Source organism: Polypterus senegalus, chromosome 2 (assembly GCF_016835505.1).
Source record: "Polypterus senegalus isolate Bchr_013 chromosome 2, ASM1683550v1, whole genome shotgun sequence".
Taxonomy (NCBI): Eukaryota; Metazoa; Chordata; class Cladistia; order Polypteriformes; family Polypteridae; genus Polypterus; species Polypterus senegalus.
In genome coordinates this window covers 205,428,759-205,446,010 of record NC_053155.1, presented here as the reverse complement: position 1 = coordinate 205,446,010, position 17,252 = coordinate 205,428,759, and the positions used below count along the sequence as shown (strand labels likewise).

Here is a 17,252-nt window from a genome sequence, read left to right as displayed (position 1 = left end):
TGGCAGAACTGGTTCTTAACTGCAATATTTTCTCCTTCGATAACAATTTTTTCAAAATATTAGTAGATTTGTAAAGGGTTCTCCAATAGGACCTAGCTATGCCAACATCTTTGTCAGCTGGGTGGAAAAGCAGTTTTTTTCCTACATAGGCTTTGTACATGCATTTTACTGATTGTATTGGTACTGCCTCTTGTTCTAGGAGCCAGCTACAGGAATTTTATGCTATTAATGATTTTACTTGTTTCCATCAATCTCTCAGATTTACAGTGAATGCATCCACCAGAGCTTTACCATTTTTAGATTTGTCTTTCTATCAGCTTTTCAGGACTTAAAACAGCTGTCTATTACAAGTCAACTGACTTACAAAGTTACGTTCACTACACCTCCTTCCATCACTGGTATACTAAAAAACTCCCAGCCTCTTCACAGTGCCTTAGACTCAACCACCTCTGCAATCATGAGGTTGATGTTTGTAATGAAGCACTCAGAAATAAGTGTATCTTCATCAAGTGAGGATACTTTTCTCATGGACAAGGCCTTCAATCAAGCCAGGAGCAGAGCTCGTAACCTCTTTTCCAAGAAGAACTCCAATAATGAAATCCATATCCTGCTGGTCTTCCTGTTTCACCCTAACACTTTATCACTCCCACAGGTAATCAAAAATAATTTCCCCATTTTGCAGACAGTTCCCTTCCATAGGAGCCTTTTTCTGAAAACTCCCTTGATCTCCTTTCATCGACCACCTAACCTACACAAACTTCTCATCCACAGCTCACTTCACAGAGGAGAGACACAATTCTCACCATGCACTTTGAGCTGTGAAAGGAGCTGCTATGTCATTTGCAAATATGTCACCAACAATATTCTTGTATCTGATCACTCTGGTAACTTCAACAGTAGCCTCTGTAGCATTATATTTACCCCTGGAAAAATGAGCCAAAAATGCTGAAGTTTTTTTCAACATGAAATAATGTTACTATGTGTAACAGAAATGTAAATACCAAAACATCAAGACATACAGGTGGAAAGATATGTCTAGTGTCCACTGCTGTATTGATGCAGTTTACTATATGTTCTTCATGTGAGATGTTGAAAGTCATCAACCCATAGATTGACATCACAATTGGAACAGAAAAAATGTTTCTTTGTAAACCTTTCTTATAATATTTTTTCTGTTGCTTCCACACAGTATGGTAGAATATCAGTACCTGATCTGCATAATCTACGTGCCCTTTAAGTTTTGCAGGCTACAAAAGGGCAAGGCTTAGTGACTTCTAAACATTTCCTCTGGCATGAACAATGACAGTTTCTGTTTTCTGAACAGTGCTTAGGGGTTCCTTGCACTTGATTAGAATATTTTGCCTTTTTGAGAAACATAGCTACTATGAAACCTCAGTGAAACTTCACTGGATTAAATTCACCAGGCATATCAAGGTGATTTGGTTGTGTAGTGCCGTATGCTTCAGTTTCACTATCTATATCAATGTACCATTTCACATCGCCATCATTATCGCTTGATTCAATGAGTGGCTCAGTTTCAGTCTGTTCTAAAACAGGCTTTATGGCCTTCCATTTGTCATTGGATTTCTGCTGTATACTCCGCCCCACTAATGAATACAATAAAATAAAATGGCAGACTGCATAGAAATATTCATGATTTTAAACAGCAAGATGCTATTTCATCCAGCAGATGCAGCAGAATTCTGTCCTGAGAGTTATTCAGACTTAACACTATAAAGCACATCAGTACATTCACTCCAAGTCTCACTCTGTCTTAATTAATAACATAGAATTCCAAGAGTAAAGCTTGGGGTTAACACCAAGGAAGTTAAACAACAGATCTCTTGCGGGTCTAAACAATCTTATTTACTGCATTTCTTGTTGGAAGAGTACATACATCTACAAAGGTGAAACAGGGAGCCACATTTGACCTGTTAAAACTAAATACCTTACAAAGCCTGCTGTAATACACTTTACATCCATTGATTAAATTCACACTCATAACTCTGTTTGTGTTCTTTCACAGGGCTCCAAAGACACTTTTTAATGAAAACAGAAGAAGCCAAACTGATTCTCACTCTCAGATTAACTATTTCTTCACTATCTTTTTAATCTGTCCCATGGCAGCTTTTTCACACCTACTCTTACCTTTTCTTCTGTCTTCTGCCCTGGCTTTCCCCCTCCTCTCCCTCCCCCCAAATGAAATTGTATATCATTTGTCTGACACAGCCAACATGCATGAATGAAACACCAGCAAGATTATGTTAAGCTGAAAACAGTATAAGGTTTGAGTGATTTAGTTAAATTAGTGAGGAGATTAATAAATGTGTCTATAAAATTCCCCTTTACACATGCAAGTTTGTTCATAAATAATTTACAGAGGAATGGCTAAGAGTAAATGGGAGCTCGGTGAATTGATGTGATGTTGCAATGACCTACAACAGTAGTTCTCAACCTGTGGGGTGGGCCCCCCTAGGAGGGCGCGAAGTAACAAAAAGGGGAGCGCCAAGAAGTGAAAAAAAAGAATCAAAAATATGAAAAAAACATCTGTTGAAACCAAAACAAATTAACTTAAACTATATTCTGATACTAGAACAATAAATATAGAGTTAGTTAAATTTTTAAAATGTTGGGGTAGGTGATTAAAACTATTATGAAAACTCGGGTCTCAAATACTTAAAGGTTGAGAAACAAAGACCTACAAGTCTAAACGAGGAATCTTCTGGCACTGCTAAAAAAATTAACGTGGCAATGTTTTGATACATATATATGAAAAGAGCTTAATAACAAGCCATGCAGTAGCTCTCCATTTACATTGTTTATTATAAATAAAATTTACATTTTATAATCTAAATATTAGATGTTAATTGGGATTTAATTACTACTATTGCTGTTTTATGTCAACCAACACCAAATGTACTGTTTAGGTTTATTTCTCTTTCCTATTGGTCCCTTATTTTTGGGGTTGAGATTGTTCTGCAGATGCCTTTGAATAGCAGCTCTTTTCATTTTAGCACTGTGTAACAATTTAAATGTAGAAAGTGTAATTAAGACTTGGCATTTATTTTCCTGCTTAAATAGACCTCATGAATTTAGGTGATTGATTGAAATTACAAATGTCCATCATTATGAGCACACACTTGTATTAAGATGCCACATTTGTATTAAAGTAACATAAAGTAACATTGACTTTAATTAAGTGGCATTTTCCAACAGTATAGTTTAGCATTTAACATTTAAAAAGTGAAAGAAAGAGAAAGAGAAAGAAAATATCCCTACTTTTTGATACAACACCCCCATGGATATATTGCTTTTTTGTAACGTAACACACATTTGGCTAAAACATGCTTTTGACTTGAAGGCTCTTGCCAACAGATACAACCTTTGTTGCCTAAAGAATAGAAAAAGGTCACCTTAGCACTGCAATCAACTACTTCCAGTGGCTATCTCCCAAAATGAAATGTGACATGTAGTTTATTTGCACTATCATACATCTGGAATTGACTCAAGAAGTGAACTCCTCTTCTTGATTTTTAGAGATGAGTTCTGCAGAATGTTTTTCAAAGATTTCCAGTTCAAATTAGTGTAGATTACAGTGTATTTCTTAGAAATGTTACGTTCTTTAAAAAAATGAAAATGAATACTGTTGAACAAAAAAAAAAAAAGATTGCAGGTTAAACTTTTCCCACAGTCAGTCCTCATTTAAGCACAACAAATTCTCAGAATGCACTATTATAAAATTGTTTAGCAATTCAGCAATTAATCCATATTGTATAGCAATTTGTGACTGTACAGTTGGATGAAGTTACACAATTAGGCAGTATTAAAGAGATTAGCTACCTGTAGGTAGCATATTAAATCATTTAATCTGAGCCTGTAGAGTAAAAGTGAGAATGTAAATGCATTCAGTCAGAGAGTAAGACATTTTAAAAAGATGTCCTGGACAATGCAAAAAACAACAGTGCAAATAAGGACTGGGTATTTTTAGAGGTCTCCATATTGAATGAAGAAGGTTATCAATAGAACAATCTAGACGAGAACAGGCCATTCAGCCCAACAAAGCTCGCCAGTCCTATCCACTTGTTTCCTCCAAGAAAACATCAAGTCGAGGTCGAGGTTGTCAGAATGAGTAATGCAAGATTATGGAGGTCTGAGGCAGCTGCTTTAATCAATTCACACAAATTTAAAAATATATTTTAAACCCAAAGTCTCTTAGTTCTTACACGGCACAAACAAGTCAGATCTTGGATTTTTAATTAAAATGACATTCAACCTTCTCATAACTTATGGTGAGCAGTTGTTGATTACTGGCTAATAATGATGAGTGCACCCCAAAATGTTTACTTCACTGTGAGTTTTGTGAAATCATGGAAATGTTCAGATACTTTGTTAAACTCTGCAAAATACATTAAAGTAATTGGGGAAGGTGAAATTAAAATAGTTTTGAGGAGCTTACTGTATAATTGTACAATGGCCTTTTAAGTGTCCCTGATAGATAGGGAAGTACCTACCAAATATGCTGGATCAGTTATTGTGGCCAGAAATGTGACCTGAGCTGCAAGACACGCAGTGCTAACCACTGTACTACTGGGCCTGAAACACCAAACGACACGGAATGATAACCACAAGCAAATGGCTACAAACTAACAATAAGTAAAAATATAGCTGACATCACATTTACTGGGGCACACACTGGCTGTACCATATAGTGGCAGTGATCTATTTTTGTTTCCTATGTATCTGTGAAGATGCTTTGCATGTTTTTCTGCCATCAAAAAGAAACACCTTGTAAATAGTAATAAATATTTTATTATTATTTCACAAGGTGTCCTGTATTTTATGAGGGCTCCTTTAAAGCTTCTTTTGAGATCATAGCTGGACACATGGCTAATTACGCATGTAAATTAGTCATGTGGGGCTGGCTACCAACACTCAGGGATCAGTGTTATATATCCGGTGGCAGCACTCATTACGGTCTGCTAACATACCCCTCAAATGAAAATGCTGCAGGTTTGTTTTTTAAACACATGTGGGATGGAAAACTGACTAGAGCACTGATTGGGTTGTGATATCATTCATGCGTGAAGCAATTCGACAATTATCTTACAGTATTTATACGTGAAAGTTCTGCACATTGCTGCTACAGTTATGTTGTGTCACACTGGCCGCATGGCAAATTTCCAGAAAAATATTCAGTGAACAAGGTCACCAGTGGGCACAGCATATTGACTGTGGATAAAGACTGGTGAATTTCACCAATCAACACTACTGACTACCCAAGTAAAAATACAAAATATGACTCCAACATAGTCTAGTAAGATTTAAAGGTTGGATTCTACAGATATGCCCCCAGTTCAGAGTTACAGAACATTGAAAGCAGGGAACAAGGAAGAAACATATTGCAACTATGTGTAAGAAAATGCTCTTTGCACAGCACAAATGCAGGATGAGGTCAACCTGGTTGTAAACTGCTATGTTAATTAATAAAAGGGTTGTGGATGCTTCACTGGATCTATTCTTTTAATTGTTGTTTTGTAGGAAACAACGCAACTGCTAGATAATGAATAACTCATGATAACATAACAACACATAAATTATTCAATCAATTATGGTGTAAGTGACATACAGTATGTAACCTGGTAGTTGACTCTGTAATTTGCTATCACTGGGCTACTGATGAAGATGTACCATTCTGCCAGTCCCAGCTCTTCATAAGCATTGCTCCACTTCTCCTGCTACTTGTGTGTGTGTATGCATAATTAAAAAAAAAGTAACAGAATCCTTTGATTGTACTTTTTGAATTAATTTTTTTACATCTGAACAGATGTAAATGTTTTTCCACGGTCCTTCATTCACATAATGACTGTATCTCATTATTTCTATCAGGAGCTGATCAAATACTGAGTTTGACATATACCCTCTTTACTCTGGCCATGATGATCAAGATGTTGAGAAATTAGTTCACGGTTTTGTTTTCAGTCGGCTAGATTACTGCAACACACTCCTATCAGGACTATCCAAAAAAGACATCAATCGATTGCAACTAGTGCAGAATGCAGCTGCTAGAATCTAAACTAGGAAAAAAAAATCCGAGCACATCTCTCCAGTTTTGATGTCACTACATTGGTTACCTGTGTCATTTAGAATTGACTTTAAAATACTGATTATGGTTTACAAAGCCTTAAATAATCTCGCTCCATCCTATATTTCAGAATGTCTTACACCTTACACTCCAAATCGTAACCTTAGATCTTCAAATGAGTGTCTGCCTATTATTCCAAGAGCTAAACTTAAAAGAAGCAGTGAGGCAGCCTTCTGATGTTATGCACCTAAAATCTGGAATAGCTTGCCAATAGAAATTCACCAGGCTAATATAGCGGAGCACTTTAAAAAACTGCTAAAGCCACATTACTTTAACATGGCTTTCTCATAGCTTAATTTTAGTGTAACTCTGATATTCTGTATATGCATTTAATTATAATTTTTTTTAATGGCTGCACAATCTGTACTAACCCCCTAACCCCTACCCCCCCCTTTCCAGTTTTCTGTGGTGGTGATCTGCACCACCACCATACGATCAAAACATTGTGATGTCCCTACATTGATGGATTAAAGGCCAGAAGTCCACATGACCATCATCATCAAGTTCTTCCATGAGAACCCTGAATATCACGATGACTGATTGAGGTCATTTATAATAAGTAGAATGCCTAGAGGGGGCTGGGTGGTCTCGTGGCCTTGGAACCCCTGCAGATTTTTTTTTCACCAGCCTTCTGGAGTTTTTTTTTTTTCTGTCCTCCTTGGCCATCGGACCTTAGTTTTATTCTAAGTTAATTAGTGTTTTTTAATAATTATTTATTTTGTCTTTTTCTCTTTCTTCATCATGTAAAGCACTTGGAGCTATATCATTTGTATGAAAATGTGCTATATAAATAAATGTTGTTGTTGCCATTCTTGGTAAAGGGTAACCCTTTTTCTGAATTCATTGAATATAAGATATGTCTGCCACAGCAAGTGCTCCAATCAAGATGGATTGGACTTTGGATCTTAACTCATAGACCCATGAAGACTGAATGTGCAAACTAGTCAACTAGCTAAACAATTTTTTTTTGCAGCACCTTGTATTTAATCCACAAAAAAATATATGTGGTTGTGCCATCATTACAAAACAGTAGACTCAAACATTAAACTTTATTGTAATACTATAAACGGTATGGAGAAGATAACTCTTTTGGCAGCTTCATTACTATTAAAACTATTCTTTCATAATCTTAAAAAAACACAAAATCCTCAGATGCCCCTGAAAATTGTTTTCAGCACCCATAGCCTTGGCCTTCCATTCTGGACATCAAGCCTGTCTTTTGTTTGGGTTACACCATGTCAACAGGTATTCTATATTTATAAAATACATTTTAAACAAATTCCTAATTATCTGTATTTTGATAAAGTACAACCTTTTATCACATGTTAAATTTTATGTATTCCCAGTAAAATATACTGTCTGTAAAAAAGAAACTTACGAGCACCAGTAGAGATGAAACTTGTTGCTCCAGCTTCTGGTTTTGCTTTCAATTGCTGAAGTAAAATACTGATTGTTTTCCAATCAGAGCGCAGATCTTCAAGTTTACCCTGCATAAGAAAAAAATAAAATGGTAACGATCCATATATACACACTCACGCAAGACGCACACACACAAACACTAGCTGGCCTGGTGCATGATAAATCATGGAGTATTGGCCTAGCATTTAAATCTATGAACAGAAACCTCATCTAGACTTCCTTTGACTGTAGCTGCTTGATGGACAAAAACGGTTACATTTTTTACATACTGTATATACTGTGTGCATAACTATTGAATATACTGTATATTTTATAGATATGCTTTTAAATTTATTGCATGTCATATAAATGTTTAGGGACCTTTTTTAATTGGATGTTAAATTAATAAATCATGAACTTGAAATGTGTACTTTATTATTCTTATTCCAATAATAAAAAATAAAACTTGTATAACATTTGAGCTTTATTTAGCAACATGTCTGAAGTAAAATAATTCCTTCAGGCATTATCCTTCTTTCAAATGCAGATTCAGTGCATACAGAGTTCATGGTGGTTATTAGGACTGAACTATGTGTAAATAATCGCCACAGAGAGTAGATCCATATTATTTATATGTACAGTATATATATTAATATGTTTCCTGGCAGGCTGAAATTAAAGATACCATATACACTACATAACAATTGGGTATACTACACATTTTCAAGAAAATAACCCAAAGCTCTTGGACTCATGTTTACTTTATGGTACAAGTCCACCTTTGTTTGAGTTTAACTAAATCTTACAGTTTCCTGACTAGTGGTCCTAACAGCTTGCAAATCTAAGGTGTGATATAAAAGTTTCTTTACAGACACTGCATAATTTAGTACAAAAAAAATGAAAAATTAAATATCTGTAACTGCAGTTTTCAATGTTTAAAATGTAACAGCAAGAAAAGTAAATACGGATATCACAGAGCGTTTAGAAATCAACATCCCTAGGCCTGCTCCTCACATACCCTGTAAGATGTTGTATATATTTAATAGAACTAGGTGTTTCACATCAAAATAAATGCAGAGTTTATTGTTTTGTAACATGAATAGGACTTGGTACCATGGAACTAGAAAAGTGTGTTATAAATTAGATTTAATATTTACACTAAAATTGTTGACTTGGTCTCAACTGAAATATTTTGTTAAGCTGAGATCAATGGGTTATTAGATGTTGATAATGAAACATAAATCGTGTCACACATGCATGCTTAGGAGAGAACTTCTGGGCTTATTGACTTATAATTCCACCCCACTGCCTCCTAATGCCTCTTTCTCTTTTCCTCTGCAGACCCAGAGAATCGTGGGTAAAATGATGCATGATACCACTTCAGCTTTTTAGGAGCCTGTTCCCAGCCCTTCTACCTCATTGACTTCATAACCGGCACCACCACCTTCCTTTCCCAGTCTAGTCAGAGGCTTCCATCTGTAAAGATGTATTTTTGAGAAAGCCCTTCCTGTAATCTAATACTACAGTAATATGGGGATCACCACTCAGTGCCCAAACTCTATACCTTTGTTTGTATTATTAAAATGAAAATAGAGAATAATGCTGTATCGTTTTTCTGGTCATTTGTGAAAAAATATTATAACTTGAAGAAATACTGGATAAAGGTGATTTTAAGAAATGTCTGAAAACAGTTAAAAACAAGCCAGTCAAAGATTCACTTGCAGGATTTTGAGAACAGCACTCCTGCTACAATAATAGTGTAACACTGGAAAGTGATCTGTTTTTTTAAACAGTTGAAGAAATTATATTTGGTGGACATTTTTCAAAGATACAAAAGCAATACTGTATATTTATGGAACTTGGGAAAATGATATATTGCATTTTAGCATGTAGTTGGTGTCTGCATTTGATTCTTTCTGGCTGCCAAAATGAATGTAATTGCATACACAGGTGTGAAAACATTGAATTTCAGTAAATTACCTTCTGTCATTTTAAAATTTCTGATTGTGCTGTTTTATATTTATAAAAATAAACAGTCTGCATACTTTACAATATGTCCTAATGGACTTGTTCTTCATTAAAGAAGGAATCAAGATACAGTACACTAAACAAGTTTAGTAAGATCAGTCAGCACTATGTACTTAATAGGGTGCCGTGAAGCATTAGTGAACCATCCAGTCATATTTTGAGCCCACTTTATTCCAGCCCAGGATTCAAGGAAGTTAGAACCACCGAAAGCAATGCGGAAATCAAATCAAGATGAGATGCTATTTATTGCATTTATCACATTTACAATCATACACATTCACAGTCACTTCATAGTCACCAATCAATCTTACATGCTGGTCACTGGAGTGTGTAATACATAGAATAAAAGAGACACAAACCCTGGGATAATGTGCTAGTTCCACAAACAGAGTGATTGTAGCAGGAACCTAATCTAGGTTCCTGGGACAATGAAATAGAAGCAGCAATGTTAACCACTGGACCAATGTAGTCCTGTAGAGCCTTTTTTTTACTTGTTTTTTTATATGGACAATACAGTTAAGATCTGACACTACTTTATTAAGCCAATTAAATATAAAACGCAACCAGATTATTATACCAAGACAAAACTACATTTCATTATAAATGTGAAGCCTGTTGTCACCTATGTGACAATTCTTCAGTAACCAAGAAATCTATGCCAGTATCTCCATTTAATTAGAGATACCAATACCATAAGGTGGTTACTACATTACACAAAGTCAAAATCATAAGTATACTTCAAAAAAACAAAAAAAATAATTATGCCTAACTGAAAAAAACGTGCTAAATTAAAAAGGGGGAAAAGTTGAATTATGTTATTTATTTAACAGTCTTCTTTGACATTGGCAACAAGTAGTGCCTACAAAGAACATAACTGTTCAACTTTGAGCTCCAGAAGAGTTTTGCCCATACCCAGGAGATATCAGAACCTCTAGTCTAAAGGATTCTTGTTCAAGACTGCAGTCAAGAAGTCTGCTAAAAGGAATCAGTCAGGTCTCAGGTCTTTCTTTAGGATTTGTTGGTGGTTAAGATAGTATTTTTAAAGCTTTCCTATTCACAGGCGTATTTTTGTAAGTTTAGAAATAAACTTGATCCATTAGGCTTAAAAGTTACGACAGAAGTAAAAAATTTAGGGGTAATTATTGACTCTGACCTAAATTTTAACCACATATTAATCGGATCACTAGAACAGCATTTTTTCACTTAAGAAATATAGCAAAAATTAGATCCCTTATAACGTTTCAATATGCTGAAAAATTAGTTCATGCTTTTGTTTTTAGTCGACTGTAATGCACTCCTATCAGGACTACCCAAAAAACACATCAATTAATTGCAACTAGTGCAGAATGCAGCTTCCAGAATCTTAGCTAGGAGAAGAAAATCAGAACCCATCTTTCCAGTTTTGATGTTGCTACACTGGTTACCTGTGCCATTTAGAACTGACTTTAAAATACTGGCTATGATTTACAAAGCCTTAAATAATCTCACTCCATCTGACATTTCGGAATGCCTCTTACCTTACACTTCAAATCGTAACCTTAGATCTTCCGATGAGTGTCTGCTTATAATTCCAAGAGCTAAACTTAAAAGAAGTGGTGAGGCAGCCTTCTGCTGTTATGCACCTAAAATCTGGAATAGTTTACCAATAGACATTTGGCAAGCTAATACGGTAGAGCATTTTAAAAAACTAGTAATAGCCCATTATTTTAATATGGCTTTCTTATAGCTTCATTGTAGTATAACCCTGATATTCTGTTTATGAGTTTAATTATCATTTTTATCATGGTCCCACAATCCGTACTAACACTTACTTTCTCTGCTGTTCTTTTTCTAGTTTTCTGTGGTGGCAATCTGTGTCAGCACTACCTGATCAAGGCACCATGCAGTCCTTAAACTGATGGATCGAAGGCCAGATGTCCACCTGACCATCATCATCTAATTCTTACACGTAAATCCTGAAAACCATGAGGACTGATTTATGACCAGAGGGGGCTGGGTGGTCTTGTGGCCTTGGAACCCCTTCAGATTTTGTTTTTTTTCTCCAGCCCTCTGGAATTTTTTTTTGTTTTTTCTGTCTTCCCTGGCTGTTGGACCTTACTTTATCTTTGTTACTTAGTATTGTAATCTTATATTTTTCTTTTTTCATCTTGTAAATCACTTTGAGCTACATAATTTGTATGAAAATGTGCTATATAAATAAAAGTTTTTGTTGTTGTTGAACGATAATGGTAGATTAAGAATGATGAAGTGGTAGCATGCACCACATTGAAAGAAGTTCAGAGGTGTAACTGAGATTGACTTTAACTCCAAGGTTATTCAGGAAAAGCCAAATACCCCCAAGAACAATATTTGAGGAAAGTGAAGACAGGGTTTCCATACTCAGCTTGTTGCTAACAAGAACAAGAAGCATGATTGACAGAATAAAATTTTTAATTTAAATTTACTTACAAAATTTCAAAAAATATTGGGTGGAGACTGACATGATTCCACATGTTACTATGAATGAAAGGTCTTTAAAATATATTAACTTTTCTCAAATGAATTTAGTTACTTTTTATACTGTAAACTGGAGCTTTTCCTGTAACATGTTGTACAGAATCCTTAGCATTTATGACATCACCAGGCCCCTAAATCTGTGGCCAAACTGGGCATAAGAACTTTTAAAAGTAGCTATTGTTATTTAGCATGTTTGTACATGCTTTTCAGCGAACAAAAACTAGAACTATACTGTATTTTGTACCCAGTTATGAATTTTATTAAAAATTATTTGTAGCAAAGTCAAACTTAAATAATTCATTAAACATAGCCCATAATATTATCGATTTACTGCTAAATTAAAGTTTTAATTATCAGACACAAATTATGACCTTTTAATTTTGCCGCTATGATGTTGCTGGGTTGTTTAAAATGACCAGCTCAGTTTATTACACCTATCAATATCAAAGCACATCTCATTAATGGTGAATTAAAACATTGTGATGTCAAATACCAAACAATGTGTTTTGTCACTATTATTTCATAGACAACTCTTCTTAAGATAACTTATAAATTCAGGATGCATACAATACACCAGTGGTTCTCATGTCCAGTCCTGTTGGTCCACTGTGGCCGTAAGGTTTTGTTCCAACCAGTTTCACAATCAGACAATCGTTTTACCTCTAATTGAGCTCATTGTTTAATCCACTGCTTTCTTTTATTCAGCATTCAGAAAAGCACCGTACTGTGTGATTTAAATTAGGGATTATTGTAGGTTTCCAAAAATTTTTAATACTTAACTCTCTTCTGTCAGCTTCCTATTAATTCCCCCTTTTGCCTGTGGAGACTGCTCCCATAAGCCTACTTTAAAAATGTCAACTAATGATGAGCACAGTAGACTCCAGGGCAAATTACACTGAATGCATAAAATTAATAATGTCTTAGATAACCAGAACACCTGAATAGTGGAATACAAATAATGATCATTATGATGATGAAAATCTTAAAAAACAAAAGAAAAAAACAGTAAATTAACCCCATGTGTAACATACACAAACATTTGCTACATTCAAATAAACGTTTATCAGACTATTCTTTAATTTCTGAATTGATACTAATATACAGAAACTGGGAAATAAAATCTTGTTTAATAAGGCAGGAGTGCAATTAAATGAAGAGGTAGGATGGGACAAAAGCCTGCAGCCACAGTAGCCCCACAGAACACGACTTGAGAAGTACTGCAATATGTCTCAGTACTTGGGAAGGCAGTTCAGAGTTAACATATTTCTTGGTAACATGTTGAAGCAGAGATGAAACACGAATGTCACACATAAAAATATAGTTTTTAACTGTATTAACCAAAACTTTTCACAGAAAAATACATAGATTGAACAAAGTAATACTGACCAGTGCAGCGGTTGGTGCTGCAGGCTCATAGTTCTATAGGCCTTGGTTCAAATCCCACCTTAATGACTGCCTTTGTGAAGTTAACGTATTCTGTAGTTGACTTTGTGAGTACACTGATTTTCCTTCTACATTTCACACATGTGCATGATAAGTTAATTGACAATTGCAAACTGCATTGGTATGATTGAGTGTTTGTGAGTGACTGAATGTGTCCTAAAGTGGTAGAAAGATTCAATGTTGGATCCCCCATTTCACTCAGCACAGCCTGGAGAGGTGCTCCCCATGACCCTGACACGAGTAAATGGGTTACAAAACAAGGGGAAAGGTGCATGGATAGCTTTAATAAGAAATAACACATTCAAACATGTAACATGGAATAATTTTACTGTTGTCCTCTGGAATAGTAATTAGCAAGGTATCTATGTAAAAAAAAAGCCTTCCATTCACTGATGGCTTAAAATTTTCTTTGCTTTCAATTCTAAAAAATATATATTTTTTTGGCTGACATTATTTATTGGAGTGCTTTCTGTGAATGACTATTAATGCTCACAGGTTATCAGGTTAACTGGAAACTCTAAACCGGCCTTGTATAATTGTTGTACACACACAAGTCTTTTAAAGCAATACCATGAAGCTCAAGGTAGAAACTAACACTGGGCAAGGTACTAGTCCATGCCAAGGCACCCTCATGCACACACCCACACTTGCATTGCTGCAGGTTTTGTTGAGAATAATTAACAAATAATAATATGCACATCCCTGCCTGGAAACACACACAGAATTTGCAAATTCCAAACAAACTGCAATCAGTTGTGAAATGCAAACTTGGTATGTTGAGTCCATGAGGCAGACAACTAATCTTATATATAAACGTCTACGCATGGAAGTGTGAGTGTCTGTCCGGAAGTGAGAGGTGGAGTTGGGGTAAGGGCTCCTCCTCTGAGGAAACAGAAAACTCGCTTAGCCACAAATAACACAAGTGAGGTCAGCACGTCAGCAAAACGAAACCTCAGAAGAAAGACAAAGTCGCTTAGCCACTAGCATCAACAAAACGGTATCCCTTTTACTTTTCCTCCCGCCTCTAATGCACAAACGATGCGAGCAAGTTGGTAAAACGAATCCTCCTAGGAGAGACATCCCCAGAGTTGGTCCTTTCAAGTACCCAAGATCACTACATTTAAATTTTTTTCCTGACAATTTCAATAGTTTCTAGACACCGGGTTTTGTACAGCACGGGCTTACACAGCTAGTACAATATAATCATAAATAAAAAGTATAAATCACAACACACATGGGCTGGCATGCCAGCCAAGATTGGTCCCATTCCCTTAACTGGCCAGGAGGCCAATATAACAGAGAGATTAGGGGAATCTCCATTTCAAAGCTGTATGCTCCCCTAATTTGCTAGAAGGCAGCATCCCTAGGCTTTAGGAATCCATTCAAATACCTGCAGGGAATGCTGGGGCAGTCCTGCTGAGGTCTGTTTGAGAAGACGAAATAGAGATAGAGAAAAACTGTGTTTGCATGTGCCATTTTTGGTGGCTTTCTGTAAGGTATTAATGTCAATAAACCTTTTATTTATACCAGGACTTGTGTCTGTGAGGTTGTATTTAGGGTCTGGGGTGCTACAGCACCTCCTAGTTTTCACAAAAGAAAAGGGAGCTTCAAACAGGAATGCTATAATGAAATACTTTGGGATGTAAATGCATAAAACTGAAGGAGATTAGAAAAGTTACATTTTTTTAAAGATTGCACCAGGGAATGGAAAGTACCTGGGGGAAATGACAATGGCAAGGTCAGAAAACAGGTTGAAGAATCTTAACTAAACCAAGAATCCTAAACTAAATTGTGTTTTTTTCTCCTAACTAGCTGAAAATAAGTATTTTTTCATTAAGATCCAACATTAACATAATTACAGCTATGTGATACCGTCTTATGTACATGGAGCATGATTTCACAACCTATCATGTGATCCCCAAGCCATTTGAGTGTCAGTTTCATAGGAACCACAAACAACATGGCCGAAGCCTCACAAAGACGCCACAAAATTGGTGATTGCAGTAGAATATATTCCATAATGGAGCTTTGATGTTATTGGTTTCAGGAAAGCTACAAGGCATGATTTTCACAGGTAAATCACCTCTACAATTTAATTGGCCCCGATCGTTCTTACGTAGCTTTCCTGAGAAGGGAAGTGAATACTGTGCTGCAGGGAATACACTCGATAGGATAGCATTTCACTTGAAATTCAGCACAGAAGACTTTAAAAATGTCACTTACATTTACATACAGCATACATACACCTACACAAATGAATCATGCATGCTGTGTTTAAGGTATGTTATGTAAATGTTTCAGATTTTTTTATTAAATATATATATAAAACTTGGATTTTATTATAGCTTATTTGCATAATATGCATACTGTATGAAAATGAATTATTTACAATGAGAGGGCTTAGTGCCATTTGGTTGGTCTTTGTTCTATCACATGTGAGATCCACTTGGTCTTGCAGTTCCCTATAAGGAGAAGGAGTGAGAGATATGAGGATAGAAAAGAATCAGCACCTCAGTAACTCCCGTTTTGTATGCATATTTATTAGTAGTCTGATTTCTAACCCTTGGATGTTGAACTGGGATAGTTTTAATTTGTCAGATACCAAGGCAAAAAGATCATAGTGTGCTCAAGGTATTGGAAAAATACTGGAGTAAAAATTTAATTGGTGAAACCTTTCATATTCTTAAACACAAATTTTACATTACAGAAAAATGCATGCCATTGTGACATACGCTAGATTTACCTCTTATATTTTACATAAAACGGAAATGTAAATTACTGTAAAAGATAGAAACAAATCTTTAGCTATATTCAAACTAGAGAAACTCTTATTGTCAGCTGCTTCAGTGCACAAGCTGAAACTAGCCTAACTCTGAGTGACTGAAACTAAAAAATGACTAATGACACTGTCATTTTGCAGCTCTTATCTGAGGAAATGGTAGCTGGCAGACTGTAATTGACCTCTTGTCTTCTTGTCCATGGCAATTACCTTATGCTAAAATGAGTGACCAAATTCTGAGTTGCTAAAATGGTTTTCATTAAACCAGAAATAATAAACTGATGAAGCAAACACTCCATTCCAAAGGCAATGGGTGTTGTGTTTGGAAGGGAAGTTAATTTATTCTATTCTAATGATGTAAAATTGGCAAAATAATCTGCAACACTGTCAAATCATCTGTCACTTGAAAATTTATCAAAAAGTTATTACTAATAATGATGGGCAAGTATATTAGATGTAGTTACTTTTGAGAAGAGATAAAAACATAGCAAGGTCTATCAGAAATATATCTAGTGACTGATCATGGCAATGAGCTTTGGACTGCGCTTCAAAATCTGACAGAAATGGTAAAGTGAATGTGCTATCAGTTTACAAAACTGTTATAAAGTAGTAGGATAACTTGACAGGTACTTCAAAGGAAGTTTTACCTTTCACATTACACTAAAGACATGTGGAGACAAATCAGATTATCTCATTCACATGCACTGCACAATATGTGAATGTGGAAATGAAATATAGATTAAAGGATCTGAGAACAAAAACATTTTTCGTCAAATATAAAAATGCTAAAAATATAATCAGTGGTATTTACTTTGCACTGATATCTTTCTTATTATAAAATTTGTTAAAATGGGAAAACAATATACTGCTTGGCAAAATAAATGGTAGTTATATTTACAGTAGATCATCCTATCTGTACATTTACAGTATAATTAAACATGCTAGTGCAACACCATTGTGTTCATC

The 17,252-nt window shown here is 35.4% G+C and overlaps 1 protein-coding gene across 12 annotated transcripts in view; it reads right to left on the bottom strand.

Annotated features, from left to right (window-relative positions):
* The window catches only part of dmd (dystrophin), a 2,654,580-nt gene that overhangs the window by 872,045 nt on the left and 1,765,283 nt on the right, over window positions 1–17,252 (bottom strand). For all 12 annotated transcript variants that reach the window (XM_039745194.1, XM_039745193.1, XM_039745197.1 and 9 more), the window contains one exon: window positions 7,521–7,629. In XM_039745194.1, the coding sequence (XP_039601128.1) occupies window positions 7,521–7,629 (109 nt within the window). The remainder of the gene's footprint in view (window positions 1–7,520; window positions 7,630–17,252) is intronic.